We start from the raw sequence: 17,835 nt of genomic DNA on the forward strand, positions 1-17,835 counted from the left end.
TTAATGCTTAATTATTCTTGTGTTTAAAGCAGTCCGTATGTATAGTATGTTGAGGATTACAAAATAACATCTATTTATGACTTAAAGGATTAGAAATAATTTGCTCTTTGATTACATTTGTTCCACACCATATGACAGTGAGAAGGGGAGCAACAGTAACTCGTGTTTGATTTTGGGTACATACTTTCATGTGGCAAAAGGGAGTGTGACACTTTAATGTCATTATGTATTATGAATAGTATCCACTAAACACATATCAGGGAGTATAAACATATAACAAGGAATATGAAAGATTCTTGTAATGGGTAAAGAAAAGAGAAAGGAAAGACTGAATGAAAGAATCATAAATATCAATTGATAAATGATTAGGGTGTGGAGGAAAGAGGAGGAATGATACCCTTGTAGGAGCATGTGCTCAAAATGATGAAGCATTAGTATGATGAATATTCAAGAAACAAACTACAGCACATTCTTGGTTCAGCAAATAAGACTCTGCTGGGCCTGCAAGGACAGTAGTGTCTGATATGTTAATTTCTAGGAGAGTACTTGAACTTCATGCTGTCAATAGATAAGGGCTTCTTGCTTTGGCAAGGTAGTTGTTATATATTCTGTAGTGGATTCAACTTTTATGAGCAGTGTATTAAAGCTGAGCTATCAAAACCTTTTGACGAGATCTAAATGAGCTCTTATTAAGCTGGTGTATGCTCCATCTCACAGCTTCAGTTTTGACTACCAAGTGTGGCTCTCTTAAGAGTTTCACTTCATCAAACTCAGCAGCTCATTCATTTAAAGTCTGAGCATAAGATGAGACTGTTAAAGTTTCACTCTGTCAGATTTAATTCATATGATTGTGGGTTTCACCTATACAAAGGGATTCATGGTTTTTAAGTGGTATTTTCCAAATCATAAAAGAGTAAAATGTAGATTGAATAATTTTGAAAACCGCTGGCAAAGCACCATGCCTCGAAGAAATAGATGTTAAAAGTAGAGAGCTCCATCTTAGCTTCCATCTTCAGGGCCCTCTTCATCCACAGAATGTTTGAGTACCTGTGGAGGATGGTTGTCTTGGTCCCCAAGAGGGACAACCTAAAGTTAACAAGCTAGTCAATTGGGGCAGTCGATGAAGAGCATCCTCTAGAAGTTTGCAGCAATATATGTAAAGGGAGACAAATATCACCTGCATGTATAATGATCATGAAATTAGGTAGGTGTCTTGATGGTGAGGGTATGACTTCATGCTTTTATGTCTTCAGCCACATGTGCTGTTTTTCCATTTTCAAGTGTTGATACAATGGTCACAATGAAGTGAATCTGTACATGTGAGATTTTGGATTCAGCATATTGAGACAATTTGAAAATTCACTTAACTTGATGAATTTAAGTTCATTCAACATTCTTAAGTGACTAGAGCTTTTAAATGTATTTAGAACCATGGCATTCCTTATCAGTATCAGATCCTTATCAGTATCAGGTCTAATGACTTTGGTGCTCATATTAAGCAAAGATGCAAAGGCAGGGTTCCAGGTATATGATAATCATCTTTTTATCTATATCTCTAACACCCGTTCCCTCTGGGAACTCCCATCAAGGGGTGGCCATGGCAAAAGAGTCTCCACCTATCCCTGTCCTTATGTGCCTCCTTCGCATACCCCATTCCATGCATTCTTCCTCTGTTTCTCTCTCTCTAGTATTCCTCCTCCCTATTTGCCCATGTCACAGGTGGTCTTCCACTCACACCAAACCCTTTAATTTTACTATCATACACTCTCCTTCTAAACTCCCAGTCTTGCATTCTTTCCACATGCCTAAACCACCTCAAAGTATTACATTTCACCCATTCTACAACACAATTCACTCCGTTTGCTCTCCTTGCCATACCACATCTTTCATACACCCTTTCATTTCTTTCTTCATTCCGTTTAGTCACACCACATGCTCTTCTCAAATAGCTGATTTCCACAGCCTGGATTTTAGACCTCTGTGCCTCATTCCTATTTTCCATGTTTTGGCTGCATAGGTCAGGGTTGGTAGGACTATGCTGTCCCTTAATCCTCTCTTCTTTTCCATACTTACAATTCCACCCTTCATTATTCTGTTAAGGGACCCAATGACTCTTCTACCCTGTACTGTTCTCTCCCGTATCTCTCCTTCCTTATCACCACACTTACCCAAGACAGCTCCCAGACACTTAAATTCCCCTCACTTCTTCCAGGATTCCCTCCCCCCCATATCCACAGCACTTTAGTACACTTTCTTCTTTCACTCTATATGGTTTTACAAAATCTATACTTTCACTCTGTTTCCTTTACTTTCACTCTGTTTCCTTTCAAACATCATTACTTTACTTGCATCTACTTCTAGTCTCCTATGCTTACACATATTATAAAATACACTTACAACCTTCTGCAACTCCACTCCCTGCAAACAACACATCATCCGCAAGCAGGCTTGCCACTAGCCACCATATTTTACCACCACACTCCATCTCTGTACCCCTTTTCCCTAGTTCTGCTTTCATCCCTCTTATCACTCCGTCCATACATATAATTTTTTTTCATACTATTCGCCATTTCCCATGTTAGCGAGGAAGCGTTAAGAACAGAGGACTGAGCCTTTGAGGGACTATCCTCACTACACCCCCTTCTCTGTTCCTTTTGGAAAATTAAAAATGAGAGGGGAGGATTTCCAGTCCCCTGCTCCCTCCCCTTTTTGTTGCCTTCGACGACACGCAGGGAATACATGGGAAGTATTCTTTCTTCCCTATCCCCAGGGATGATATATATATATATATATATATATATATATATATATATATATATATATTTTTTTTTTTTTTTTTTTTTTTTTCTTTTTATACCTTGTCGCTGTCTCCCGCGTCTGCGAGGTAGCGCAAGGAAACAGACGAAAGAAATGGCCCAACCCCCCCCCCATACACATGTACATACACACGTCCACACACGCAAATATACATACCTACACAGCTTTCCATGGTTTACCCCGGACGCTTCACATGCCTTGATTCAATCCACTGACAGCACGTCAACCCCTGTATACCACATCGCTCCAATTCACTCTATTTCTTGCCCTCCTTTCACCCTCCTGCATGTTCAGGCCCCGATCACACAAAATCCTTTTCACTCCATCTTTCCACCTCCAATTTGGTCTCCCTCTTCTCCTCGTTCCCTCCACCTCCGACACATATATCCTCTTGGTCAATCTTTCCTCACTCATTCTCTCCATGTGCCCAAACCATTTCAAAACACCCTCTTCTGCTCTCTCAACCACGCTCTTTTTATTTCCACACATCTCTCTTACCCTTACGTTACTTACTCGATCAAACCACCTCACACCACACATTGTCCTCAAACATCTCATTTCCAGCACATCCATCCTCCTGCGCACAACTCTATCCATAGCCCACGCCTCGCAACCATACAACATTGTTGGAACCACTATTCCTTCAAACATACCCATTTTTGCTTTCCGGGATAATGTTCTCGACTTCCACACATTCTTCAAGGCTCCCAAAATTTTTGCCCCCTCCCCCACCCTATGATCCACTTCCGCTTCCATGGTTCCATCCGCTGACAGATCCACTCCCAGATATCTAAAACACTTCACTTCCTCCAGTTTTTCTCCATTCAAACTCACCTCCCAATTGACTTGACCCTCAACCCTACTGTACCTAATAACCTTGCTCTTATTCACATTTACTCTTAACTTTCTTCTTCCACACACTTTACCAAACTCCGTCACCAGCTTCTGCAGTTTCTCACATGAATCCGCCACCAGCGCTGTATCATCAGCGAACAACAACTGACTCACTTCCCAAGCTCTCTCATCCCCAACAGACTTCATACTTGCCCCTCTTTCCAAAACTCTTGCATTTACCTCCCTAACAACCCCATCCATAAACAAATTAAACAACCATGGAGACATCACACACCCCTGCCGCAAACCTACATTCACTGAGAACCAATCACTTTCCTCTCTTCCTACACGTACACATGCTTTACATCCTCGATAAAAACTTTTCACTGCTTCTAACAACTTGCCTCCCACACCATATATTCTTAATACCTTCCACAGAGCATCTCTATCAACTCTATCATATGCCTTCTCCAGATCCATAAATGCTACATACAAATCCATTTGCTTTTCTAAGTATTTCTCACATACATTCTTCAAAGCAAACACCTGATCCACACATCCTCTACCACTTCTGAAACCACACTGCTCTTCCCCAATCTGATGCTCTGTACATGCCTTCACCCTCTCAATCAATACCCTCCCATATAATTTACCAGGAATACTCAACAAACTTATACCTCTGTAATTTGAGCACTCACTCTTATCCCCTTTGCCTTTGTACAATGGCACTATGCACGCATTCCGCCAATCCTCAGGCACCTCACCATGAGTCATACATACATTAAATAACCTTACCAACCAGTCAACAATACAGTCACCCCCTTTTTTAACAAATTCCACTGCAATACCATCCAAACCTGCTGCCTTGCCGGCTTTCATCTCCCGCAAAGCTTTTACTACCTCTTCTCTGTTTACCAAATCATTTTCCCTAACCCTCTCACTTTGCACACCACCTCGACCCAAACACCCTATATCTGCCACTCTGTCATCAGACACATTCAACAAACCTTCAAAATACTCATTCCATCTCCTTCTCACATCACCACTACTTGTTATCACCTCCCCATTTACGCCCTTCACTGAAGTTCCCATTTGCTCCCTTGTCTTACGCACCCTATTTACCTCCTTCCAGAACATCTTTTTATTCTCCCTAAAATTTACTGATAGTCTCTCACCCCAACTCTCATTTGCCCTTTTTTTCACCTCTTGCACCTTTCTCTTGACCTCCTGTCTCTTTCTTTTATACTTCTCCCACTCAATTGCATTTTTTCCCTGCAAAAATCGTCCAAATGCCTCTCTCTTCTCTTTCACTAATACTCTTACTTCTTCATCCCACCACTCACTACCCTTTCTAAACAGCCCACCTCCCACTCTTCTCATGCCACAAGCATCTTTTGCGCAATCCATCACTGATAGTGATGGGTTATAGTGATGGGTGATTTGAATGCAAAGGTGAGTAATGTGGCAGTTGAGGGAATAATTGGTATGCATGGGGTGTTCAGTGTTGTAAATGGAAATGGTGAAGAGCTTGTAGATTTATGTGCTGAAAAAGGACTGATGATTGGGAATACCTGGTTTAAAAAGCGAGATATACATAAGTATACTTATGTAAGTAGGAGAGATGGCCAGAGAGCGTTATTGGATTACGTGTTAATTGACAGGCGTGCGAAAGAGAGACTTTTGGATGTCAATGTGCTGAGAGGTGCAACTGGAGGGATGTCTGATCATTATCTTGTGGAGGCTAAGGTGAAGATTAGTATGGGTTTTCAGAAAAAAAGAGTGAATGTTGGGGTGAAGAAGGTGGTGAGAGTAAGTGAGCTTGGGAAGGAGACCTGTGTGAAGAAGTATCTGGAGAGACTGTGTACAGAATGGAAAAAAGTGAGAAAAATGGAAGTAAGGGGAGTGGGGGAGGAATGGGATGTATTTAGGGATATATATATATATATATATATATATATATATATATATATATATATATATATATATATATATATTTTTTTTTTGTCGGTCTCCCGCGTTTGCGAGGTAGCGCAAGGAAACAGACGAAAGAAATGGCCCAACCCACCTCCATACACATGTATATACATATGTCCACACACGCAAATATACATACCTACACAGCTTTCCATGGTTTACCCCAGATGCTTCACATGCCCTGATTCAGTCCACTGACAGTACGTCAACCCCGGTATACCACATCGATCCAATTCACTCTATTCCTTGCCCTCCTTTCACCCTCTTTTATACGTCTCCCACTCAATTGCATTTTTCCCTGCAAAAATCGTCCAAATGCCTCTCTCTTCTCTTTCACTAATACTCTTACTTCTTCATCCCACCACTCACTACCCTTTCTAATCAACCCACCTCCCACTCTTCTCATGCCACAAGCATCTTTTGCACAATCCATCACTGATTCCCTAAATACATCCCATTCCTCCCCCACTCCCCTTACTTCCATTGTTCTCACCTTTTTCCATTCTGTACTCAGTCTCTCCTGGTACTTCCTCACACAAGTCTCCTTCCCAAGCTCACTTACTCTCACCACCCTCTTCACCCCAACATTCACTCTTCTTTTCTGAAAACCCATACAAATCTTCACCTTAGCCTCCACAAGATAATGATCAGACATCCCTCCAGTTGCACCTCTCAGCACATTAACATCCAAAAGTCTCTCTTTCGCGCGCCTGTCAATTAACACGTAATCCAATAACGCTCTCTGGCCATCCCTCCTACTTACATAAGTATACTTATGTATATCTCGCTTTTTAAACCAGGTATTCCCAATCATCAGTCCTTTTTCAGCACATAAATCTACAAGCTCTTCACCATTTCCATTTACAACACTGAACACCCCATGTATACCAATTATTCCCTCAACTGCCACATTACTCACCTTTGCATTCAAATCACCCAACACTATAACCCGGTCTTGTGCATCAAAACCACTAACACACTCATTCAGCTGCTCCCAAAACACTTGCCTCTCATGATCTTTCTTCTCATGCCCAGGTGCATATGCACCAATAATCACCCATCTCTCTCCATCAACTTTCAGTTTTACCCATATTAATTGAGAATTTACTTTCTTACATTCTATCACATACTTCCTCAACTCCTGTTTCAGGAGTACTGCTACTCCTTCCCTTGCTCTTGTCCTCTCACTAACCCCTGACTTTACTCCCAAGACATTCCCAAACCACTCTTCCCCTTTACCCTTGAGCTTCGTTTCACTCAGAGCCAAAACATCCAGGTTCCTTTCCTCAAACATACTACCTATCTCTCCTTTTTTCACATCTTGGTTACATCCACACACATTTAGGCACCCCAATCTGAGCCTTCGAGGAGGATGAGCACTCCCCGCGTGACTCCTTCTTCTGTTTCCCATTTTAGAAAGTTAAAAAAATACAAGGAGGGGAGGATTTCTGGCCCCCCGCTCCCGTCCCCTCTAGTCGCTTTCTACGACTATATATATATATATATATATATATATATATATATATATATATATATATATATATATATATACATATATATATATATATATATATATATATATATATATATATATATATATATAGGTAGTATGTTTGAGGAAAGGAACCTGGATGTTTTGGCTCTGAGTGAAACGAAGCTCAAGGGTAAAGGGGAAGAGTGGTTTGGGAATGTCTTGGGAGTAAAGTCAGGGGTTGGTGAGAGGACAAGAGCAAGGGAAGGAGTAGCAGTACTCCTGAAACAGGAGTTGTGGGGGTATGTGATAGAATGTAAGAAAGTAAATTCTCGATTAATATGGGTAAAACTGAAAGTTGATGGAGAGAGATGGGTGATTATTGGTGCATATGCACCTGGGCATGAGAAGAAAGATCATGAGAGGCAAGTGTTTTGGGAGCAGCTGAATGAGTGTGTTAGTGGTTTTGATGCACGAGACCGGGTTATAGTGATGGGTGATTTGAATGCAAAGGTGAGTAATGTGGCAGTTAAGGGAATAATTGGTATATATGGGGTGTTCAGTGTTGTAAATGGAAATGGTGAAGAGCTTGTAGATTTATGTGCTGAAAAAGGACTGGTGATTGGGAATACCTGGTTTAAAAAGCGAGATATACATAAGTATACGTATGTAAGTAGGAGAGATAGCCAGAGAGCGTTATTGGATTACGTGTTAATTGACAGGCGCGTGAAAGAGAGACTTTTGGATGTTAATGTGCTGAGAGGTGCAACTGGAGGGATGTCTGATCATTATCTTGTGGAGGCTAAGGTGAAGATTTGTATGGGTTTTCAGAAAAGAAGAGTGAATGTTGGGGTGAAGAGGGTGGTGAGAGTAAGTGAGCTTGGGAAGGAGACTTGTTTGAGGAAGTACCAGGAGAGACTGAGTACAGAATGGAAAAAGGTGAGAACAATGGAAGTAAGGGGAGTGGGGGAGGAATGGGATGTATTTAGGGAATCAGTGATGGATTGCACAAAAGATGCTTGTGGCATGAAAAGAGTGGGAGGTGGGTTGATTAGAAAGGGTAGTGAGTGGCGGGATGAAGAAGTAAGAGTATTAGTGAAAGAGAAGAGAGAGGCATTTGGACGATTTTTGCAGGGAAAAAATGCAATTGAGTGGGAGATGTATAAAAGAAAGAGACAGGAGGTCAAGAGAAAGGTGCAAGAGGTGAAAAAGAGGGCAAATGAGAGTTGGGGTGAGAGAGTATCATTAAAGTTTAGGGAGAATAAAAAGATGTTCTGGAAGGAGGTAAATAAAGTGCGTAAGACAAGGGAGCAAATGGGAACTTCAGTGAAGGGCGCAAATGGGGAGGTGATAACAAGTAGTGGTGATGTGAGAAGGAGATGGAGTGAGGGGATGCTCTGTGGAAGATATTAAGAATATATAGTGTGGGAGGCAAGTTGTTAGAAGCAGTGAAAAGTTTTTATCGAGGATGTAAGGCATGTGTACGTGTAGGAAGAGAAGAAAGTGATTGGTTCTCAGTGAATGTAGGTTTGCGGCAGGGGTGTGTGATGTCTCCACGGTTGTTTAATTTGTTTATGGATGGGGTTGTTAGGGAGGTGAATGCAAGAGTTTTGGAAAGAGGGGCAAGTATGAAGTCTTTTGGGGATAAGAGAGCTTGGGAAGTGAGTCAGTTGTTGTTCGCTGATGATACAGCGCTGGTGGCTGCTTCATGTGAGAAACTGCAGAAGCTGGTGACTGAGTTTGGTAAAGCGTGTGAAAGAAGAAAGTTAAGAGTAAATGTGAATAAGAGCAAGGTTATTAGGTACAGTAGGGTTGAGGGTCAAGTCAATTGGGAGGTAAGTTTGAATGGAGAAAAACTGGAGGAAGTAAAGTGTTTTAGATATCTGGGAGTGGATCTGGCAGCGGATGGAACCATGGAAGCGGAAGTGGATCATAGGGTGGGGGAGGGGGCAAAAATCCTGGGAGCCTTGAAGAATGAGTGGAAGTCGAGAACATTATCTCGGAAAGCAAAAATGGGTATGTTTGAAGGAATAGTGGTTCCAACAATGTTGTATGGTTGCGAGGCGTGGGCTATGGATAGAGTTGTGCGCAGGAGGATGGATGTGCTGGAAATGAGATGTTTGAGGACAATGTGTGGTGTGAGGTGGTTTGATCGAGTAAGTAACGTAAGGGTAAGAGAGATGTGTGGAAATAAATAGAGCGTGGTTGAGAGAGCAGAAGAGGGTGTTTTGAAATGGTTTGGGCACATGGAGAGAATGAGTGAGGAAAGATTGACCAAGAGGATATATGTGTCGGAGGTGGAGGGAACGAGGAGAAGTGGGAGACCAAATTGGAGGTGGAAAGATGGAGTGAAAAAGATTTTGTGTGATCGGGGCCTGAACATGCAGGAGGGTGAAAGGAGGGCAAGGAATAGAGTGAATTGGAGCGATGTGGTATACCGGGGTTGACGTGCTGTCAGTGGATTGAATCAAGGCATGTGAAGCGTCTGGGGTAAACCATGGAGAGCTGTGTAGGTATGTATATTTGCGTGTGTGGACGTATGTATATACATGTGTATGGGGGGGGTTGGGCCATTTCTTTCGTCTGTTTCCTTGCGCTACCTCGCAAACGCGGGAGACAGCGACAAAGTATAAAAAAAAAAAAATATATATATATATATATATATATATATATATATATATATATATATATATATATATATATATATATATATATATTAAGAAGCCATGGTGACATCAAACAGACCTATCTTACACCTATATGTATCTCAAAACTTTTGCTCAGCTCTCCATCCACTCTTACACATGCATTTGTTTCATTATAGAAGACTTTTACGCCATCAAACAGTTTCCCCCCTGTACCATATATCCTTAACACTTTCCACAAAGCATTCCACTCGACCTTGTCATACGCTTTCTCCAGATCCACAAAAGCTGCATATAACTTCTTACCTTTAGCTAAATACTTTTTCACAGTCATCTTTATTACAAAAATCTGATCCACACATCTGCTCCCTTTCCTAAAACCCCCTTGCTCTTCTCTTACTCTGCATTTAGTCACTTTCACCACTGTCAATCAGTATTCTTGCAGACACTTCTCTTAGTATACTTAATAAACTTATTCCCCTATAATGCCACATACGTCCTTAGCACCTTTTCCTTTAAATAAAGGAGCAATAATAGCTTTCACCCAATCCTCGGGGAGCAATAATAGCTTTCACCCAATCCTTGGGCACAACCTTGTTTCCATGCTAAATTACATATAAGACGCATCCACTCTTATCATACTTTCTCCTTCATACTTCAGGATTTCAGCCATAGTCCCATCCACTCCAGGTGCCTTTCCTACCTTCAGCCTCATTATTACCCTTCTTACCTCCTTTTTTGCTGTAGGCCCCTGCACTTGTATCCTCTTCCTTCCCTTCTCCATACCCATCCATGTAACAACTGCTGCCTCCCCTTCTTCCACATTCACCATTTCTCCAAAATACTCTTTACATCTTCATTTTAATTCCTCCATTTGATTCAGAAATTCCCCTTCCTTGCTTCTCACATCAACTTTTTGACCCTAACATCCACATCTTTCCTTTTTCACCTTTCTGTATAGTTTCTCATTAACCCAAAACTTTTCACTTAACTTTCTTCCAAAATCTTCATCTACTCTTTCTTTGTTTTCCTCTATCAGCTTCTTAAAATTCCACTTACATATTTTGCATTCTTCCCTCCTCCTTTGCTGAACTTCCACTGGTACAAGGTGTTTGCAAGGAATAAACCCCTCAGCAGAACTATCCACAAGATAGCTTCCATTCTCATTTACTACAGGCACTCCCCACATACCAGCTATCTCACCAATTTCATCCCTTCCTAACTCTCATACTCTTGGTGATAGCAGAATTACACATCCTTCTTTTCTTCTTCCTGAATAATTTTCTCTCCTGTTCATACCACACCTCCTTCCATGCCTTCCCATACCTTGCATTCATCATTTCTATTTTCACTCCACACACCCTGCCCAAGGATATGTGTTTCTCCAATCCCTAGCACATCCACCCTACAACTTTTAAACCTCTCCACAATCTCCCTCCTTTTACTCTCTCCAGTCATCCCATTCAAACTCAGCACCATCACCCATAATCACTCATTTCCGTTAACACTCAGCATAACTGGTAGACTCTGGTGCCACTTCTTAGCCTTTTGTGCCTTAACCATGACAGGTCACTGGTAGAGGGTAACTCCAGAGCAGTGTCTCCAGAGTCAGCAAGGCTCAAAAATTGTCAAAAACTAAAAGTAATTGTACACCTCAGGTGTTTGTCCAAATCTAAAAGTACTACCCTCATGTAATTGGGCAACTCCTACCCCATTAGTTCCACCTCTAAAGGGTGTGCAAACGAGGTAACCACAAGTGGGTGGGGAAAGAATTGGCTACTTTTCCCAATTTCGAGCTCTTTTACTTCCACATTAGCAGCACCTCCTATCTCATTGGTTATGATACTGCCACAGCACATATATGATAATTATCGTATATGCATAATAATTTTGAGGCTTATATAATACTAACTGTTCCCTCTGTCAAGAGCAAAATATGGTATTACTTGTTATAAAGCTCAGTCAGTAATGAATAGCTCTGCTTTACAGTACAGGAGATACTTCAGACCTAATGTCTGTATCTCTTTTGGGTGTAAGTTGTCCAATTAAAGTTAACATAAAGTAACAAGAATTTTACTACATGTTCACCACTAGATCACATTGCTTTTGGAATATGGCAGCTAAAATTTTGATATCTGAATAGAAGTGGTTATATTGTTGTGAACATTTGATACCATATATATGATTATATAAATCCTTGGTTTTGAGGTGGGCACCCCAGAACAACATATACTGAGATATAACACTATTGCTTTTGTCATTTTACAGGATTCTCAAGTTTTTCACAGTAGGGCTGTTACTGCTGTGGGGTCTGTTCTACTTCTCTGGCTTGGTCGCATATGCCATTTACAAAGACTGTGACCCACTCACATCTGGGAGAATAGAAAAAGGTGATCAAATCATTCCTTACTTGGTAATGGACAAGTTGAGCCACCTGCCAGGCTTGGCAGGTCTCTTTCTGGCAGCTGTGTATGGTGGTGTCCTCAGGTATGTTAGCATTTACCAGCAATAATGAACAAATTATAGTCTCCCTTACTCTCTCTCTCTCTCTCTCTCTCTCACTTACTAACTTAGTTTATCCTTGCACCTTATTCTTTTTCTGTGTCCATCCCCTAGTATCACTTTAAAGATACGTTTAAATCACATATACTATACCCACATTCCCTTTTTGTTTGCTGCATGTGGAGTCCTCCTCATTTGGGCCATTTACTTTACCCACACCTTAAGGTATGGAAGACCTAGGTGCAGCAGTGCTTGAGATACTTTAAAAAGAATCCTGATTTTGCTTGGTAATACATAGATAAAGCAGTATTCCATTTTTAGCACTGAGGAAAGATATGCAGGGTGATCCGTTTAGGTATGGATAAACTAAAAATACTGCAAGAATGTAGCAATAAGTTACAGCACTCATCTGTGGTGTGTGTGGTGATAAAACTGGGAAGTTTGTCAGGTGCAGAATAGAAAAGGCCATTCTGTTACTGGATGTATGAGTGCCACTTTAGCCAGATGTATGAGAAGCATGGCAGTGCAAAGATGGCATGAAATGAAGAGTGTCCTTTGGTTTGCTATGTTTGAGAATGTGACAGTGGTTCAGTGTGAAATTCGTTGTGTTTAAGGTGTTCAAAAAGCTTCTAAGTATAACTCCATATTGCAAGGACACAGCACATTGGAAGAAATGGGGTCCCTCACTAATCCACATTATACAGGTAGCTGTAACCATCAGCTTGAGACAGAACCCACTGCTGCTGCCACAATTACAAGAAGCCCTGGGAAGAGCCTGAGAAGACTGTCTATCAAGGAGGGTATACTGTACACAGTATGCCAGTGCATCATTTGGTGGTACTTGAAAATGTACCCATATTACATGCAGCATCTTCAGGCATTACACAAATGTGATCACCAATTGCAATTGATGTTTGCAGGTTTCATGTGCAAGCAAATGGAGTTGGAAGTGAATTTCTTAAAAAGGTGACTATTCAAAGATAGGTCAACATTCCACATCAGTGGCAGGGTGAATATCCATAATGCTATTGTTTGGGGCACTGAAAACCCCCAGGTTAACTATGAACTTGAAAGGGCAAGTCCCAAGGTTAATGGTAGGTATGGAGTGACTCGTGGTAAGAGGTACAGGCCTTCTTTCCTTGATCAAGAGACAAAATGCACTAGGAACCATACCTTAACATGTTGCAATAGCTCCTCATGCCACAACAGGAAAACTAAAACATGGTTGTTTTCTGGCAAGATGAGGCACCACCACACTGGCTGTTGGAAGTTTGTACTTTCCTGAATGACAATGTTCTATGACATCTGGTGTGATAGCAATGGGCCCATTGCTTAGCCTTCATATATACTGGACTTTATGCTGCCTGATTTCCTTGTGTCAGGATTTGTGAAGAACACTGTGGATGTTTAATGACTCAAAAGATATTGATGATCTGAAGAAAACATTGTCACAGCTTTCAAGCAAATCATGGTAATGTTGAACAAGTGGGAAGCATTGGCCTGTCAGCATGAACTCTTTTGTGTCTGAAACAAGAGTCACATTGAATTCTAATCAGGTCAGTCACATTCTCCAATCTTTGTAGGTAATGTGTACCAAATATTGAATCATACAGTAAAACTGTTTCCATTTCATAGTACACATCATTTATCTATACCCAAATGGATCATCCTGTGAAACAACAGCAAGGATTGCCTGTCAGTACAGAAGTGGAAGAAAAGAACCTTGAAAACTTGAAGGAAAAGACATGAGGAAAGATACATCATTATTATTACATTATATAAAATACCAGGATCCCTTCTCTAGGGGTTTCTGCAGCTTTAAGGCTGGGCTACAACAGACAGTATGGAAAGGATGGACTTCTCAAAAATAAAATTTCTTTGATGAGATTGTGCTATGATGATACATTATTAAAAGTGGCTTCACAAGCAATTGGAGTCCACTAACGCCTGGAGTAAGACGAAAAATGAGATATAACAATATATGATCGACAATGTGGGTTCTAGGAAAGTGTAGTTGATCACAAGGTGGTACTGTAATGCAAATCCAGCTCCTTGACCATCAGCAGTTAAAACATTTAGTTCACTTCCTTGCAAAGTAAAGCAGTATCTCAATGGGATGTAAACTAAACTGAAATCTTGTTTATCTGAATTAACTGATATTGGGGTTGGTCTGGATCTCAGAATTTTCCAGGTATAAATTAATAACTTTAAAATAACTCCATTGTAAACTTAAAACATGGAAACATTCAGTGACATTGGACTTACTATGTATCATAGAAATGTAAACAACCTCAAATCTACCATGTATCCTTTTGATGTCTCCATCTTTTTGTTCTTTACTGTATCTTCTCTTCTTGATTATTTCTGTACTGTGAGGATTCCTTTTGTTTTATACCAACATAGAAATATGAAAGCAGTTTCGTATCTGTATTTATGCGTACTTGACCATCCAAGCCTCTTGCATGTTACATTTGATTTTCTCTCATCCAACACAGCTCCAAGAGCTTTGCTAACATTTCTACCTTGTTTGATTCTAATATGAGCTTTTGCTTTCACACTCCCATCACAAATAATTACTATTTCTTTGTATATAGTGACAATTCATTCAGTGCCCATTTGTCAGAAATATAAGCCTTGGTCTTAATCTTAATAATAATTCTCTGTATTCTTTTTCTATATATATCATTACTAAATTATATTCCATTAAACTCTTTTGATTCACCTGCTAGTACAGTGTCATGTGAATACAACTGTGGTAATTTTCACTGTGTTTGATGGCTTATAAATGATGTCACTTCCCACAGTGCTGTAGTTTCCTAAACCACAGACAAACACTTAAGGAAACAATCTTACAGACATTACCTCTTAATTCTTTCCATCAGTTCCATGTCATCCCAGGCCAATTCTGCTGCATGCCTAGTGTGGGAGGATTTCTTGAAGGAGTACACCTATTTCCAACACTTCTCTGACACTGCTGCTACCAATGTTGTCAGGGCTCTTTGTGAGTATACTGTAAATGGACTTATGGGGCTTGAACCATATATATTCCAGTGGGAGAACTGAACCACTGTATAAACCATGAGTCTGAGACTTGAAATTTAGAGATAAAATGAAATTTTTTAAGAAAGTGGGAAATGTTATGATTTATAATATGCTTTTTTTTTGTAAAGAAGTACTTAATCTCATGAATAAAATTAAAATTACAATACCAATATTGATTTTAGGCAATAACTGTTTGTCACCAAATAATTCAAGTTATCATAAGTAAGATGGGCCATTACTTATCTAAAGGTACATATTAATTCTTTAGCTACAATTATCAAGATGAGTAACATCCATTGTTTCTAATCACCTCCATGTTGTATTGTGACCATAGCTGCAATTGCGGGTCTGTTGGGCATGTGTTTGGCTTTCCTGGTGGCACAACTGGGACAGATCTTCACTGTTGCCTATAGCATCTGTGGTGCCTTGAAGGGTCCAGTAGAAGGTCTTTTTTTGGCTGGTATATGTATGCCCTGGACAAACAAGAAGGTAATTAGTCCAATGCATGAGTACTTTAGAAAAAGAAACCAGGGAGTAGGTCATAATACCTATGCACAAATGGCATATATATGGCCTTAGATATGATACTATTCAAAGATTTCATAATCTGAAGTAAGATTAAGAGGGTAGCTTCAAAAAGTAGTTATTCTTCATCATCAACTGTTTACACATCCAACAGGAATCAAAATGGCAGGAAGAATATAAATGGAGATCAGAACAAAACATTACAACAATGTTCTTTTTTTTCTTCTTTGAGAAAACAAAGCTCAAGTTTGGGATGGTTTTTTCCTATAGTTCAAAAATACATCAACCACATTTTGTATGTCGAAGAGCAGTACACCATTCTTTTTTTAAACTACAAATATCTTGAAGTTAGAATGAGGTTCAATGCATTTTCAAGTAAATGGGAGTACAAAATGTTCCAAATGGTAAATCTGTTGAAAGGGGTTGCTGGTTGCAACTTGGTGACCCAATCTGCTTGCAGTTAGTGCTCAAATGAATTCTGTAAAATGGCAGTCATTGTGGTAATAAGTGACACTGTCATGTAGAAGTCAAGGGAAGGACTTTAAATGGCCAGGGCAACCATTACAATACATTCTTATTATTATCACATGTAAATCACATTTGGTAAAGGAGAAATGTTAATGTTAATATGCAGGCTTATGTAAGGATAAACTGCCAGAAAGTATACAAACAAGCAATGCTATTGCATTCAAAATATAATTCTATTCTTAGTTCAACCCTATGTCTTTTCTCTTCTCTTACACCTAGTTTCCAGTAACAGCACCAGTGCGTCTAAATTAAGTTGTGGCCATGATACACTATCTTTGTAAGTAAATTATGAGAAAAGAACGTACATGTACACAGCTGTTATGAGAGAAGTTTTAATTAGCAATTAAAATCATACAAGTGTTTAAATAATCATACTTCAGATTTAGAATGTAAAGCATGGTGTAACTGCAGATAGACTGATCTGTGGCACCGAGAGGTAGATAACTATTGATGATCCACAGCCATTAACATGTGCATGACACAAACTGAAGATGAAAAAAGATGTAGGGCTGGACTTGCAATACTACTTTATTCCCATAATGGCTTTTACCCATCCTGAGCTTGTTTTATACTTTATGGTATGTAATCCCTACTTATACATCTATTTTCAATGCTTTTGTTTTAACTTTTTCATAAAAATTCCAAAAATGCATGAAGAGTATCATATTGTACTGCTTTGCAGTATCGAGCCACGAGAAAGGTTCTTCTGAAGCCAGCCATAGTTAGAAGATCATTATCTGGTTTACTTAAGGATCTGGTCTACTTAAGTCCTACATCTAGTTGTTAGCATAAATTGTGCAGTGAGTGCAATGATGGCAAGAGAGGTCAGTAGGAAGTATAGTAAATGTGTTACATTCAACACACCACAGGACTAAGGAATGAAAGTAATTTATTTATCAATTTTGGTAGCAATTAGTAAATTCAATTTTGTTTTTAGCTATTTAGCCCTAAGTGATAAATGCACCAATCCGACCTTTAAAGCTGTGGAGCACAGGCAAGGTCTGGTAGATATGTAAGACTATAAAGCCCTTTTACCAAGTGAGGCAGCCAGTAGAGTGGGAATATCTTGAATATTTCACAATATTTCATCACTGTTCAAATGCAATGCAGAAATTAAGAACAATTTCCTTATTGCTTCTTCAGGAGATGCTGCACAATTAAGTCCTGATAAGACCACTATGGCTACCTCACCCTTCTATTCACAGGGATTACTTGTTTTGATGAGAGATGATCAGTTCCCTAAGACATGTGCAACATGCCTCACCATCATAGTTACATCATATTCTTATATTACTGTACCAATTTATATTTGCGGTGAGTTGTTTTACTAAAAAACTAATCTGTAAACAATGGTGGCATGTTACTACATCATATAAAGTGATCTGGGGTTGGCATGTTATTACATCATAAAAAGTAATTTGGGGTAGGGGAGAAAGAATTCTATCACTGTCTTCCCTGTGTGTCATACAAGGGAACAATAGGGGTTTAGAGCATTAG

At 39.8% G+C, this 17,835-nt stretch overlaps 1 protein-coding gene and 1 long non-coding RNA gene across 4 annotated transcripts in view; one reads left to right on the forward strand and one right to left on the reverse strand.

Moving 5' to 3' along the window:
- Positions 1–17,835, forward strand: part of LOC139762529 (sodium-coupled monocarboxylate transporter 1-like) — a 65,985-nt gene that overhangs the window by 36,178 nt on the left and 11,972 nt on the right. For all 3 annotated transcript variants that reach the window (XM_071687526.1, XM_071687528.1, XM_071687527.1), the window contains 3 exons: positions 12,010–12,228; positions 15,126–15,244; positions 15,620–15,774. In XM_071687526.1, the coding sequence (XP_071543627.1) occupies positions 12,010–12,228; positions 15,126–15,244; positions 15,620–15,774 (493 nt within the window). The remainder of the gene's footprint in view (positions 1–12,009; positions 12,229–15,125; positions 15,245–15,619; positions 15,775–17,835) is intronic.
- The window catches only part of LOC139762532 (uncharacterized), a 35,233-nt gene that overhangs the window by 8,673 nt on the left and 8,725 nt on the right, over positions 1–17,835 (reverse strand). The window contains exons 2-3 of the long non-coding RNA XR_011715734.1: positions 15,596–15,758; positions 15,106–15,253 (exon numbers count right to left, since the gene is read on the reverse strand). This is a non-coding gene — a long non-coding RNA (uncharacterized lncRNA). The remainder of the gene's footprint in view (positions 1–15,105; positions 15,254–15,595; positions 15,759–17,835) is intronic.

This window comes from Panulirus ornatus, chromosome 43 (assembly GCF_036320965.1).
Source record: "Panulirus ornatus isolate Po-2019 chromosome 43, ASM3632096v1, whole genome shotgun sequence".
Taxonomy (NCBI): domain Eukaryota; kingdom Metazoa; phylum Arthropoda; class Malacostraca; order Decapoda; family Palinuridae; genus Panulirus; species Panulirus ornatus.